Below are 14,564 nucleotides of genomic sequence, written 5' to 3'. Positions count from 1 at the left end.
AGAAATTTCAAGTGTTCTGTCTATTCTGTTACAGGTGGAAGTGCTGGATCAGTAAATGCTAATTTTGCTCATTTTGATAACTTCCCCAAATCCTCCAGTGCTGATTTTGGAACCTTCAATACTTCCCAGAGTCACCAAACAGCAGCCACTGTTAGTAAAGTTTCAGCAAGTAGAGCTGGTCATCAGACTGCAGACAAATACGCAGCACTGGCTAATTTAGACAACATCTTCAGTGCTGGGCAAGGTAATCAAATAACAAATACAGACTTACATATTACACAGCCCTTGAAATTTGATTGTATTTAATAAAATCTGAGGATACCATGCTTTTCTTAGTGGTTGTATAGAAATTTTGTTTACATTAAATGTTCAAGACTTTTAGGATCTGAAGTAACTATAAAACTGAAGGTATAGAAACAAATTTGCATACTGCTAGTTTTAAAAGAAAATAATTGACAAATTTTTGTCTTAGAAACCAAACTTTTCTGTTCTAAGGCCCATACAGGGTTCGGAATCTTATTAATAGAATTGTTGGAAGGTTATGGTGGTTTCTATTGTAAATTCATTTTGAACTATTTTTTATTGACATCCTGGTAATTTTTTAAGATTTTTTTTTCCAAAGTGAAAGCAGGGAGAGGCAGACAGACAGACTCCCGCATACGCCTGACACCTGCATGCCCACCAGGGGGTGATGCTCGGCCCCTGTGGGGCGTTGCTCCATTGCAACCGGAGCCATTCTAGTGTCTGAGGCAGAGGCCATGGAGCCATCCTCAGCGCCTGGGCCAACTTTGCTCCAATGGAGCCTTGGCTTGGGAGGGAAAGAGAGAGAGATAGAGAGAAAGGAGAGGGGGAAAAGTGGAGAAGCAGATGGGTGCCGACTTGGAACCGAACCCGGGACTTCCACATGTCAGGCTGATGCTCTACCACTGACCCAACCGGCCAGGGCCTTGATGATTTTTTTAAGACTATTTTTATACTAAGTGTTGGTCGTAGGCCAGTGTCTTGCCACCCAGCGCAGTGGGAGGAGCGAGGGCCTGCTCTCATCTCTGACAGCAGGGCAGGGCACAGCTTTGGGCCTGTGTAGGTGTAGTGTATGTATTACTGAGTGTAAGGCATTGTAGAACAGTGCTTGGCGCATTGTAAGTGCTCATGTCCTTACCATCTCTAATTATTCATGGACAGCCCTGGGAAAATGATATTAGATTGTTCACATCAGAGTCCTGCATTTTATGAATTTGTTATATGTTTACTTGAATGAAATGTGCCTGTCTTAGAGATGTTAAGTAGCACTTTGAGAATTTCTTCTTTACGCACAATCTAGATATGCTGTTGGTACAGAGTCCTAGTTTTTGTTGTTAAATCAGTATCCTGTCTTTACCACAGTGGTATGTATCGCAACTAATCTTGTCCAGTATCTTCTAGATTATTAAATAAGACCCTAGAATCCTGTCCATTTATTTGCTTAGCTCCAAGTCAGTTTTAAATTGACATGTGTTGCATGGCAGATGTGCTTGATCAGTTGGAAGTATACCTTTACATTTTTGGTATGATTTGTTCGCAGGCGGTGATCAGGGAAGCTTTGGGACCGCAGGTAAAGCACCTGTGGGTTCTGTGGTCCCGGTCCCCAGCCAGCCGAGCGTGTCCTCAGACAAGTACGCGGCGCTGGCGGAGCTGGACAGCGTCTTCAGCTCTGCCGCCACTTCCAGCAACGCTTACACGTCCACCAGCAACGCCAGCAGGTACGGGACCAGGTGCTCTGCTTCAGGCAGAAGTTCTTTCTTCATCTCTGAGTAACAGTGTTGTTCAGTAATGACTGCGGCACAACCTTAAAGTTATTGAATGTTTTTATAAATTTTAGTTAAGAGTTTTTGTAATTTAAATATCATCCTTGAATAATTGCCTAACTTTTTTTATTTAATCAAATGTTTTGTTACTTTCTTGAACACTAGAATGTAACTAAGAGTTTGTATACATCTCAATATGAACAGCTATACACAGGTTTAATTATACTCAGCATTGAGTCCATTTAGCAAATTATATAGTTTTAAGGTACAGTGTTTAGTCATGAAGACTAAACACGGACCGGAACATGTTGTAGTCTTAGTGGTAAATACACATGTTTAGAAATGCTTGCACCAGAACCCCATACTGATTCTGTATCTCTTCAGTCTCATACTGGTATTTATGGATAGACGTATCTGTTCCTGTGTTCAAATCTGTTTGGTATAAAGGAATTCTTGGCAACAGGAAGCCTAACAAAAATTTTAACATTAGATCTTCAAAAACTTACAGTTTTGACTTCTTCATTTTAGAGCTACGGTGCATAGTAGTATAGGTGACTCCCCATCCATTGTTTATCCACCTCTCTTTTTCATCCTTGCGGATTGTCTCTGTTATTCTAGAAGCTTTTTCTTTTCCTTGAGCACCTTATCAAGAGAGAATGGTAGGATTGTAACACTTAACTACTTGGGGTCTCCAGTAATAAATTTTCTATATGCTGGGTGGGAAAAAGTAAATCCAAAAGATTATTTATAGTAATTTAGAGCAAGTCATGTGTTTCACTAGTTGACATTTGTATTGATGGACCAAAATTAGTGGCTGGTGAAACTTGCTGGCACCTTAGCCTGAATGAAGGTTGTTGGCACCAAACTGTACAAGTAGTCATCAAAGAGTCATATTTCTGTTGTCACTGCACATTCAGTTTTACTTATGAATATTTTATTTTTATTCTTCTTTTCCAAGTGAGAGCAGTGGAGGTAGACAGACTCCTGCATATGCTCCATCCAGGATACACCTGACAATCCCAATCTTAGGCTGATGTTCTCAGCTGCACTATTTTTAGCACCTGAGGTGGAAGCCAGCGTCAGCGCCCGGGGCCAATGTTCTCAAACCAATCAAGCCATGGCTGTGGGGGGAAAGAGAGAGAGAGGGAGAATGGGTGGAGGAGAGGTGGTCATTTCTATGTGCTCTGACTGGGAATTGAACCCAGGACTTCCACACACCAGGCCGACACTTTACCACTGAACCAACTGGCCAGGGCCTGAATATTCTTGATTTAATTTTTTTAGGAATATTCATGATGAAGCAGTAAAAATTAATTTATTAAGTCTTGATCCTTAAACACGTCTACTTTCTGTGTGTTGAGTACGGTATGCGTCAGTTGGGTATGCTGCGTGTTGAGGTGCGAGGTCTGTCATGAGGAAGATGAGCTTGTTTGGTTGTTGTGGGAATAAACCAGCCACTTGACTTAGGGAACACCATTTTTCCTGGAAAGATGACTGATAGGCAAACCATGATTATTCAGATTTGGATATTTTGGCAATGTTTTCTAAAAAATAAAGTATTCAAGCCTGCTACTCTAAGGAAAATAACTGACAGTATTCATACATTCAAGCAAATATTAGAATTTTGGAAAATTTAGTGACTCCACCATGAACTTGACAGCTTCCCATTACTTTTCTGATGAAGTGGATGGTAATATTAATAAATGTGTTTTTTTATTTTCCATAAAGAAATGTGTTGACATTTGGAAGCTTGGCATCAAGTATTTCCCAGGTGATATAACATTGGTAAAAGATTCGTGTAAAGTGCAAAATAGACTAGTGAATGTTGATTGAGTATAGTAAAGTTCATGGATAATGTTTCAGATTCCATATTGCCACTAATCTTAAGACATGGTCGCTATTTTTGGTAGGATAACAAAGAAAATATCCACAATTATCTGAAAAAGCTATTAAAATACTCCTGTTTTGTTCTACTCTGTATCTCTGTGAGGCCAGTGTTTCTTTCTTGTCCTTCAGCCTAAACAATACATCACACTAGATGGATCTTCTGTTAAGTCAGCCATTAAAGGGATTTGCAGAAAATACTGGTGTTATCTTCTTAGTGTATTTCTTTTGTTTTGGAAAATATAGTTGTCATAAAATCCTATTTGTGTTAGCTGGTAATGGCTTTATTGTTACTTTTAAATGAAAAAATTATTCTAAATTTATGTTAATGTCTGTATTATGTGTATATTGGTAAATACAGCACACTGAAACAGAGACTCTTTGGGTCTCTCAGTAGTTTTTCAGATTGTAAATGAGTTCTGAGACTTAAAGTTTAAGACCTTTAGTGATACCTGATACGTTTGTAATGATCTCTTTTCACATTTTTATGGCCACTGTAGATAGAATGTCCTTGCTCTTTATAAGAAAATGAACATTTCCCCCTTTGTTTTGGTCAGTGTTTTTGGAACAGTGCCAGTGGGAGCCGCCGCACAGACACAGCCTGCTGCTTCCAGCGTGCCTGCGCCCTTCGGAGGTACGTGCTCTTGCTGCGCCGGCCCCTCCCATCTGTGGAGACACGTGCCAGGACCCAGGGCGTGTCTGAGACCCGGTGGACACTGCCCGCCCCCATGCGGTCCATGTTTTTCCCGTGAATACATACCTTTGATAAGATAAAGTTTTATTTATAAAATTTGGCGATTTCATGAAGATTCATTGCTACTATAGAGCTAAGCAGCCTCAGCATACTATTTTTTGTTTTCTCATTAAGTTGAGAACTTTCACCTTCCCACTTAAAGAGAGCATGTCCGAGCCTCTCTTTGGCATACCTAAATTGCCAGCATCACTACTCTTCTGCTTTGGGGCCAGTATTAGGTGAAAGTCGAGCAGCACTGAGCAAGATTTTATGTGTTACTCATGTTAGTGCACAGGTTAGAACTTATCAGTGGTTTATTTCTGAAATTTCCTATGTAGTACTTTTGGATTGCTACTGACTGTTAGTAACTGAGACCACAGAAAGTGGACTCGTGGATGGGGAGACTAAGGTATACACTGGCTTTAATAAAGAGCCAGATGTATATTGTGTAGCATTTTCTAGGAGAGACAGAAGACAGAGTAATAGTTTATTATCAGAAAGCTCTAGTTTTCTACATAAATATATGAACAAATATTTTAAATATTTGAATATAAATGTATTGGGATTTTATAATTTTTTAAAGCTCCACCTTCCACAAACCCATTTGTTGCGGCTGCTGGTCCGTCCGTGGCATCGTCTACAAACCCGTTTCAGACCAGTGCCCGGGGGGCAGCAGGTAAGAACACCGGCCCAGAACAGCACGCTTGGGGAAGGCAGTTAGTGCAAAAAACCATGTGAAAAACAGTAGAAAATTAAGATTCTTTCTTACTGAAATGAATGGGAAGTAGATGGAAGAGTTTGTTCATAAAGACAGATACTAGTTGACAGTTTATAAAGCCCTGGAACTTAGTATTGAGAAGGACCTTAGATGGTCACTGGCACCCACCACTCCACAGTGAGAGTTCTCATTTTCCAGGGGAGGGCACCCTGGCACCGAGATACACTCTGAGCCTTGTTCCAGGGGAGGGCGCCCGGGCACGGAGATGCACTCTGAGCCAAAGCCAGGTCATGCAGAGACGGCGTGAACGCAGTATTCTGGCGGATCCGCTGCACTGCATTCAGGATTGCTGGTTCTAGCTCAGTCAGTCACAATAGGAAAAACTGAATCTAATGTTGGCACCCAGAACTCTTCTAAACCCGTAGTATTTCCATGCCGACAGAACAGAAAGCCTCCGTAGTTATAGTTTTGCTCTGATGAAACACATAGAAATCAGCATTATGTGCTATTCTTTTTTTATGTGTAAATGCTCAGTAGGCCCACGTACTCTGTCTGGTATATACCAGAAATGAGGAGTAATACAAAAATGGGACAGTCATGGGTGAGGAAAAGCAAAGAAAAAATTCTTAACTGAATTACATGGCTTATGTAGGACATGATGTATGTTCCCCATGGTCTTACCTTCCACATATTCTTCATAGAGCATTTAATTATAGTCTGCAGCCAGCACTGTAGGCAGCCAATAGAGACAGTGAAGCTTTGAAAGCTAACATAATGAAGAATTAAACTTACAGCAGTTTAGAGAAAATAGTTGCAAATCATATATCTCATAAGGAGCTTAACCAGAATATATAAAGAACTCTTACAACTTAATAACACAACTCAGTTAAAAATGGGCAAAGGACTTGAATAGATGTTACTCCAAAGAAGATATACAGATGGCCAATAGCCAGTAAGCACCCAAAAAGACGTTAAGCATCTTTAGTCATCAAGGAGTTGTAAGTCAAAACCATAGTGAGATACCGGCTTACACCCACTAAGATGGTTGTAATCACAAGGGACAGTGATAAATGTTAAGGAAATTAGAAGCCTGATGTGTTGCTGGTGGGAATGTAAAATAGTATAACTCCCTTTGAAAATAGTTTTGTAGTTTCTTAAGAAGATAAGCATAGTGTTTTTCAATGTGACCTGGCAATTCAATTCATAGGAATAGACTCAAGGGAAATGGAAACGGAAACACACATATCCACACAAAAAGTTGTACATAAGTATTTATAGTAGCATCATTCATAATAACCAAACAATAGAAACAACCCAGATGTTCATCAGCTGATGACTAAACCAAACGTGGTATAGCCATACAATGTGGTATAGCCGTACAATGGAATTTGATAATAAAACGAAGTACTGATATATGCTGCAGCATAGAACATTGAAAACATTAAGCTAATTAAAAGATGCAAATCACAATATATCATATAATATGATTTCATTTATGTGATGGATCCAGAATAGACAAATCTATAGACTCAAAAAGTAGGTGGAGCAAATACAGAGTGACAGCGGCTAGGTGTGGAATTTCTCCCAGGGGGATGGAAATGTTCTAAACCGAGATTGTGATGATGCTTGTACAGTACTGGGAATGGAACTCAAAACCTTGAAGTCTCATTTTAAGTGGACAGATCATATAATCTGTGATTTATATCGCAAACACTTTTATGGCAGCCTGAGACTAGAGCTTAGGAGGGCATCATTGTTGTAGACTAAGTAAGGGATAGTCATTAGTATTGGTTAACAGCCACTGATGACCAGAAGTCAGTTTTTGTCAAAGTATATTTGTAAAAGATGTTTTCTGAGGTGTTAATGTTCTGTGGAAAATGGTTCTATGTCTAAATATAAATGGGAAATAGAAACTAGTATTATTAATGCAGGACTTTTCAGAGCCTTTACTTTATTCTAAAGAAAGGAGATAAACATAAAGTAACTGAACTTATTAATCACAGACTCCTTCCCCTTCAGTTAACATTTTGGTAAATTCAGAACAGTATACAAAAACATCTTAAGTTGGCAAGAAAAATACATTCATTGAATATTTGGTATATAGCACTTTTAAAATTCATGTTACATTTCATCTTCACGGCAGCTTTGTAAAGTAGGTACTGTTGTTTCTATACCTGCACCCCACATTTGCCAATAAGGAAAGTGGGGCCTATAGAAGTTAAATAACGTCTTGTACTTAGATGGTGACAGAACCAAGACATAGAACCACTCCAGTCTCTCAGTCCTGTTTCCCCAAATTTAATTGGTTAAGTATGCTCATTTAAAATGCATAGACAGGCCCTGGCCGGTTTGCTCAGTGGTAGAGCATCGGCCTGGCATGCAGGAGTCCCAGGTTCAATTCCTGGCCAGGGCACACAGGAGAAGCACCCATCTGCTTCTCCACCCCTCCCCCTCTCCTTCCTCTCTGTCTCTCTCTTCCCCTCCCGCAGCCAAGGCTCCATTGGAGCAGAGTTGGCCCGGGCGCTGAGGATGGCTCTGTGGGCTCTGCCTCAGGCACTAGAATGGCTCTGGTTGCAACAGAGCGATGCCTCGGATGGGCAGAGCATCACCCCTGGTGGGCATGCCGGGTGGATCCCGGTTGGCCGCATGCAGGAGTCTATCTGACTGCCTCCCCGTTTCCAACTTCAGAAAAATACCAAAAATAAATAAATAAATAAATAAAATGCATAGACAGAATATTTTAGAAACCATTCCACTCCAAATGGTTAAACACAGAAAGGTTATGTTACATAATAACCTAAATTTGTTTTCTATTAATTACACTTATTTATGTGTCACCTGTGACCTCAGTCATGCCAGGGGGAAAAGACGTGCACAGGACACGGTGTGCTTTCTCCTTTCAGCCGTATGTTCTAGAGCAGGGGTCCCCAAACTATGGCCCGCGGGCCGCATGTGGCCCCCTGAGGCCGTTTATCCGGCCCCCGCTGCACTTCTGGAAGGGGCACCTCTTTCATTGGTGGTCAGTGAGAGGAGCACATTGACCATCTCATTAGCCAAAATCAGGCCCATAGTTCCCATTGAAATACTGGTCAGTTTGTAGATTTAAATTTACTTGTTCTTTATTTTAAATATTGTATTTGTTCCTGTTTTGTTTTTTTACTTTAAAATAAGATATGTGCAGTATGCATAGGGATTTGTTCATAGTTTTTTTTTTTTATAGTCCAGCCCTCCAACGGTCTGAGGGACAGTGAACTGGCCCCCTGTGTAAAAAGTTTGGGGACCCCTGTTCTAGAGTGTGCTCACCTTTCTGATGAACTACAGCGAGTCCTTTCCCCTCGTAGTAGTTTGCTTGGGTTGCCTTTTTTTGTTCCTGGGTAATGTACAGGGTGTAAATAAAGATCAAGCGTTATTCAGGTGCTCTCTCCAACATTTGACTGTAGCTGTAACTCATGAGGCCTGCAAGTCTTTTTATAGCAATAGTTGTACCTTCACGTAAAAAAAATGTTAGTGTTTATTTACAGTGATGGATTTCATGAATGCTTTTTCATTTGGTATTTATTCTAATGCCCCTTTATTGCAAACAGTGTGCATATTACAGTGTCATGAATACAGTTCAAATGAAAAGACTGGATATGTTTTTATCATGTATTATGCTACCCACTTTGAACAGTACTTTCTAATTTGAGAACTCCTTAATGAAACAGATTTGCTTTGGTTTTGACGCTCGTTACCGTAAGTTAATGACCTTGGTCTCTTTACGGCTCTCCATAAGGCCTCTCGGGAGCTCTGCACGCACACGTGTTCCCCCACGCGCAGTTTGGTAGGTGCCACAGCGAATGTCTGGGGTGGTGTGGCAGTTTGTCTACCTGCTTGTGGCAGCTTCTGCTAGTGTCCTGGGTCCCTGCATGCAGAGTTCACTTTTCCCGTTTTAAAAAGGAGTGGGCACGAATGTGTGGCATTGGATTACCTTATATTTAAAGTTACATGAAATTCTTCTGTAGTGACTTATGTTTTAATGCTGAAAAGCATTCTTGCTTACCTCCATAGTTGTGTTAGAATATTAATAGCTCTTTTATTTTTCTTGAGTTTGAATTTATAGTACTTTGGCCCTTCTTGGTGCACCAAACCATTTTGCCACACTGTGCCATGGAGTTGCGTTTTGCTTGTAGTGCTTTCTTCTGGAGCAGCGTGTCCCGTCCTGTCGGCTCAGTGTTGTCGCTTTCCCGGGGTGTGCTTCCTGTTCTTCCTCTACTGCTTCCTGGATCTGGTGCCCCCTCCTCTCCTCAGTAACAAGGAAGTAATCAAAAACCTGTGACATTCTAATTAGGCTCAGGGAGGACCATTGGTATAAACAGTAAGGTCATGAGGATTACTTTGGACAACATTTGTAACATTTTAGTATTAATTTCAGTGCTTAAAATCAGCAAATAAGTGTTTTACAGTCAGGCAGTTGAGCATAATACGTTTTTTGACAGCATCATGCTACAGCTGTTTCAGTCTGTAATGACTAGTGCTCTGTATGGAAAGCAGCATTATTGGCTCTTTCACCGAAACCTTCCATAGAATAAATAAATACATCCTCTTCTCTCGCAATAAGTGGTCACTGCCCTGCTGCCGCATGTGTTTCTGTGACGCAGCAGAGTTCATAAGGAGCTCACCAGTGAGGAGCAATGGCCCACAGTTCCCATGGGCAGTAACGCCCAGACTCCTGGCCTGTTCAGGGAGTCACAGTGGCGAGCCTGGCCACCGCGGAGGAGCAGCCGTGGAGCAGCGTGGTCACCCACCCCGTGTGCTTTGTCTCCTGAGAATGCTTATTGCACTCTTTTTCTCTCTGTTCATTTTGCCCTAATTTTTATATCAGCAGTCCTAAGCTTCCTTAACCTTTTATCCAAAGCAGTCTTGAGTCACCTTCAAAAAAAGGAATGCGGGGTCCATATATTTATTTTGGAATTGATTTATTGGGAGTGTATTAGTGTTTTTGTTACGGTCCCCTCCCCCCTTTTGGGTCTGGTTACAAAGCTGCATAGGTTTTGTGAGTCCTGCCTCTCACCTGATTTCTCCTAGAACAGCTTGTTATTTTTAGTGAGCTACTTTGCAGAGGTTTTAAATTTTTTCCAGGAATTCACATGTTATGTTACAGCACACAATTTGGTAGAGGAAAGTAAATATTTGGCTGTTTTATTATATGTAGCAAAACAAAATGAAAAGAAAGTATACTCGTATGTATACATGTGAATTGCATGATGATGGGTTTTAAAAGTAGACTGCTCTTTAGACTTGAACTTTAATATATCTTGAGTAATTTTCTTATTAGTTTTATTCTACGTATTAGATTTTAGGAAAGAAAATTTATAGGTTGTTAACCTTGTCTGCATAGTGCTAAAACTTAACTTTGTTGAGTTTTGAAATTTAGAATGCCTTTAATGTACATCTTAACATTTTTCAAGGTAACTGATGTCTCTTCTGTAATGTTGAGTATGAGAAATAAAGTGTACCCTTGTGAGTGACCAACCCTCTCTCCCGTCAGCGGCGACCTTCGGCACGGCGTCCATGAGCATGCCGGCAGGCTTCGGGACCCCCGCCCCCTACAGCCTCCCCACCAGCTTCAGCGGCAGCTTCCAGCAGCCGGCCTTCCCGGCCCAGGCGGCCTTCCCTCCGCAGACGGCTTTTTCCCAGCAGCCCAATGGTAAGGTCAGACCTCGCTCCAAGTCCGCGTTACGTCTCCTTGGTATGTCATAGGTTACTTGTTTGCACAAAAGGGCTTATCTGGAGAATGCTGTAGCACTGTCTACTGAATGTGTATTTGGGCCTCAGAAAATAGCCTGAATTAATAAGTCTTGGTGACCAGGTTAATAGATTTAGGAGAAATCAGAGACTCCAAAGGGGGACCCACACTTTCTCAGAATCCCTGTGTCTGTCTTCCTCTTTGATCTGTGTTGTGATGCATCTCTTGATTTTGAAAAGAAACTTTAAGGACCTACAGTGTTTCTGTTTGTTTTGCATCTGAAAACTGTATGCCATTTGTATAAGGTATTTGAGGGGGTGGGGCGTAGACTAATTTTCTAAATAGGTAATTACATTATGGAAAAATTTTGTTAATTGTTTTTAAGAAGATCCACTAGAGACCAGTTTGTTTTTGGTTTCTTTTTTTTTCTCCCTTTTTTGCTTGTGGCTAACCTTATAAGTTCATAGATTCGAAGGTAATCTTAGAATTACATATTTTCTTTTTTAAAGTCAGTGGTTAGGGAAAAGTTAGGAAATAGGGTCCATGGCAGACTAGTGAGATGTTTCCTAAAGAATATGGTGATTCTCAGAGAAACCATTGTGTGGTGCTTATGGCTCCTCTCCAATAGTCAGAAGCTCGTCTATTTAGTAAGTCCTTTGAATGTCAGCAGTTGACAGAGCTGAGACACATTGGAATTAACCATTTCTGGAGAGCTGTACAAAATACACACCTCGGGGAGTTTGTATTTGAAAGAGCATGAGACCTAACGGTGTTTTCTTTGTTCTTTTTTTTGTTTGTTTTATATGTGTGTGACAGAGACAGAGGGACAGATAGGGACAGACAGGAAGGGAGAGAGACAGGAAGCATCAGTTCTTTGTTGCAATACCCTAGTTGTTCATTGATTGCTTTCTCGTATGTGCCTTGACCGGGGGGCTACAGCAGAGCGAGTGACCCCTTGCTTAAGCCCGTGACTTTGGGCTCAAGCCAGTGAGCCCCCGCTCAAGCCAGCAACCTTGGAGTCTTGAACCTGGGTCCTCTGTGCCCCAGTCTGACTTTCCGTCTACTGTGCCACCACCTGGTCATGCGAGACCTGACAATTTAACACTGATATTTTATTGTTGCTGTGGTAGGAGTTTTCTGAAATGCTTTATGAGGCTTTTTAAACATCAGTTTGTTTCCCAAAGGTCTGGAGTATAATTAGTGGTTCTGTTTTCACAAGGTGCAGGTTTTGCAGCCTTTGGACAAACAAAGCCAGTGGTAACCCCTTTTGGTCAAGTTGCAGCTGCTGGAGTCTCTAGTAACCCTTTTATGGTGAGTGAGATGTAATGCTGAGCATTTTATAAGTTGTTGCATTTTATTTTCGAATTAGGAAAAAACAGGGTGTGACTCTTAGATGCGATTTGGTATTCTACTGATAAGATATTGCAGATGAGTATACAAATTGAGGTCACCACTGTGTGCGATTATCTTTGACTTAAAATAATTAATCAGTTGAAATCAAAGCATTGACAGTGAGTAAGCTGCTTTATGACATGAAGCAGTCTGCTTGTCAGGCAGCACTGAGAGGCTGTAGATTTAGTGAACGTTACAAAGAGGGGTCTTGAGGTCAAATTTGTTTTGAATCATAAATGTACATTTTTTTAGAGTCCGTTTTAGAATCTATTTTGAGAATTATATGAAATAATGTATATAAAGTGCCTGGCAACTAATAGTTTTATTAGACATAGTATGTTGCTAACAATTTTAATGAATATATTTGATTGTCGGTAATTAATCCTAATCTAAATACTGTTCAATATTTTATCTTTTCCGCACACAGTGTTTATTTTGTCTTATGTTTTCCTTTAGACCGGTGCCCCAACAGGACAATTTCCGACAGGAAGCTCATCCACCAATCCTTTCTTATAGCCTTATATAGACATTTTACTGGAACAGACTTTTACGTGGTCACATTACATCTCTCCGCCTCTTGCACCGTTGTCTTGTTTCACTGATCTTAGCTTTAAACACAAGAGAAGTCTTTAAAAAGCCTGCATTGTGTATTAAACACCAGGTAATACGTGCAAAACAGAGGGCTCCAGTAACAACTTTTAACCTGTGAATTGGCAGAAAAAGGTAGCGGTATCATGTATATTAAAAATTGGCTAATATTAAGTTATTGCAGATACCACATTTGTTATGCTGCAGTACTGTACATATTTTTCTTAGAAATTAGCTATTTGTGCATATCAGTATTTGTAACTTTTAACACATTGTTATGTGGAAAATGTTACTGGGGAATAGATCAGCCACTTTAAGGTGCTGTCATGTATCTTGGAATGAACGACCTAAAATAATTTTAACCATTGCTACTGGAAAGTTATGAAATCAGCATTGGAAGGATTTATTCAGTCTTGAAATTTTCCTCTCTAAAGAGCTATTTATACATGCCTAAATTCTTTAAAGATGTCGAAGGATACCTGTCTGCATAATAAAGCTGATCATGTTTTGCTACAGTTTGCAGGTGAAAAAAATAAATATTAGAAAATATGCTATTGTTTTTGTGTTCTTGCTGCAATGCCTTTACCAAAGTGGCCTTAAATACGAGTAGTGAATTGAGAACATCGTGACTTCTTAAATTAGAATTTCAGACTTCTAGTGACTAACTTTTATGTCTAAAACAGAAAATTTTATAAAAAGGCCATGTAGAAAATGTACTAAACTACTATGACTGCTATATTCAGGAATATGTCAGTGGTAAAGCATTTAAATGTAGCTTGTCAGAGTCACCATAACCCTTCTGATTTCTTTGCAACATCTTAATTTTGTGAAATGTGTATATATAAAGAATTTGCATGTATGTGTATTTACACATTTTAAAAGTATCTTAAATTCTTAGACTGCAAAAGACCTATTTTAAATATTGATTTTAAAACTATTGTCTCTGAATGTATTGGAAGCAGACATGCGTTAACTGTGACATGATTGCACCTCAGATTTTCCTTCTTTGTTTGGACAAACTGATATTACTAGGACATTTGTTTCTGTTCCTCTCTGGGGCAAGGAAACTGGAGCCCAGTGTTACCTTAAAGTTATAGAGTACTTTGTTTAAAAAGGCAATGATACTAATGTTTAGTTGTATCTTTTTGTTAATATTCAAATGAACTTGTTTAAATATTTATGCACAATTATTCCTCATTCATCCAGAGATAATCTGGCAGTCTCATGAAAACAAACATAAGTGGGAAACTTCGACTCATTTTTTTTAATGCCTTTGAGGAACCTACATAAGTCACGAAGTCTGTTCGGATTATCTGATTCCCTGCCTCATAGCATATTAGCAGTTCCGAAGCGATGGCTTAAAGGAAGGAGATAGAGCGAGCTGTGAGGAGCGTACCCTGCTGAAGACCATGTGTGTAGGGGTGGCCAGCCCAGCCTAGACCCCGTATTAATCGGCTTCTAATAATGCCCATTCCTACCACTCTGTCATCTGCAAAAGGTGAAATTGCATATACAGATATGTAAGATGTGTTTATAAAGTTTTATCTTAAAATGATTAGAAATTTTTTTAATTCTTTGGTATTGAAAGAGGTGAACATCAGTTTCCTCAAACATTTTATTCATGTTGAATACCTTTTTCAGTGGTGGCTACATGAGTTATCCTACAATATTCAACCTCTGTAGTGTTTTAGACTTGTTAAAATATTGCTGTTTGTTGCATATCCAGCTGAGTGTGTGGTT

The 14,564-nt window shown here is 40.0% G+C and overlaps 1 protein-coding gene across 9 annotated transcripts in view; it reads left to right on the top strand.

The window, feature by feature from the left end:
• AGFG1 (ArfGAP with FG repeats 1) overlaps positions 1-13,376 on the top strand; it is a 76,013-nt gene extending 62,637 nt beyond the window's left edge. For 3 of the 9 annotated variants that reach the window (XM_066279112.1, XM_066279119.1, XM_066279116.1), the window contains 8 exons: positions 35-244; positions 1,562-1,739; positions 4,226-4,302; positions 4,985-5,077; positions 8,892-8,939; positions 10,647-10,805; positions 12,064-12,155; positions 12,693-13,376. In XM_066279112.1, the coding sequence (XP_066135209.1) occupies positions 35-244; positions 1,562-1,739; positions 4,226-4,302; positions 4,985-5,077; positions 8,892-8,939; positions 10,647-10,805; positions 12,064-12,155; positions 12,693-12,752 (917 nt within the window). In that variant the 3' untranslated portion in view covers positions 12,753-13,376. The remainder of the gene's footprint in view (positions 1-34; positions 245-1,561; positions 1,740-4,225; positions 4,303-4,984; positions 5,078-8,891; positions 8,940-10,646; positions 10,806-12,063; positions 12,156-12,692) is intronic. The other 6 variants (XM_066279114.1, XM_066279120.1, XM_066279117.1 and 3 more) reach the window with 3 other exon arrangements.
• The last annotated feature ends 1,188 nt before the right edge of the window (positions 13,377-14,564 follow it).

The sequence above is a fragment of the Saccopteryx bilineata genome, chromosome 5, assembly GCF_036850765.1.
Source record: "Saccopteryx bilineata isolate mSacBil1 chromosome 5, mSacBil1_pri_phased_curated, whole genome shotgun sequence".
Classification (NCBI taxonomy): domain Eukaryota; kingdom Metazoa; phylum Chordata; class Mammalia; order Chiroptera; family Emballonuridae; genus Saccopteryx; species Saccopteryx bilineata.
This window is presented reverse-complemented; position numbering and strand designations above follow the sequence as displayed.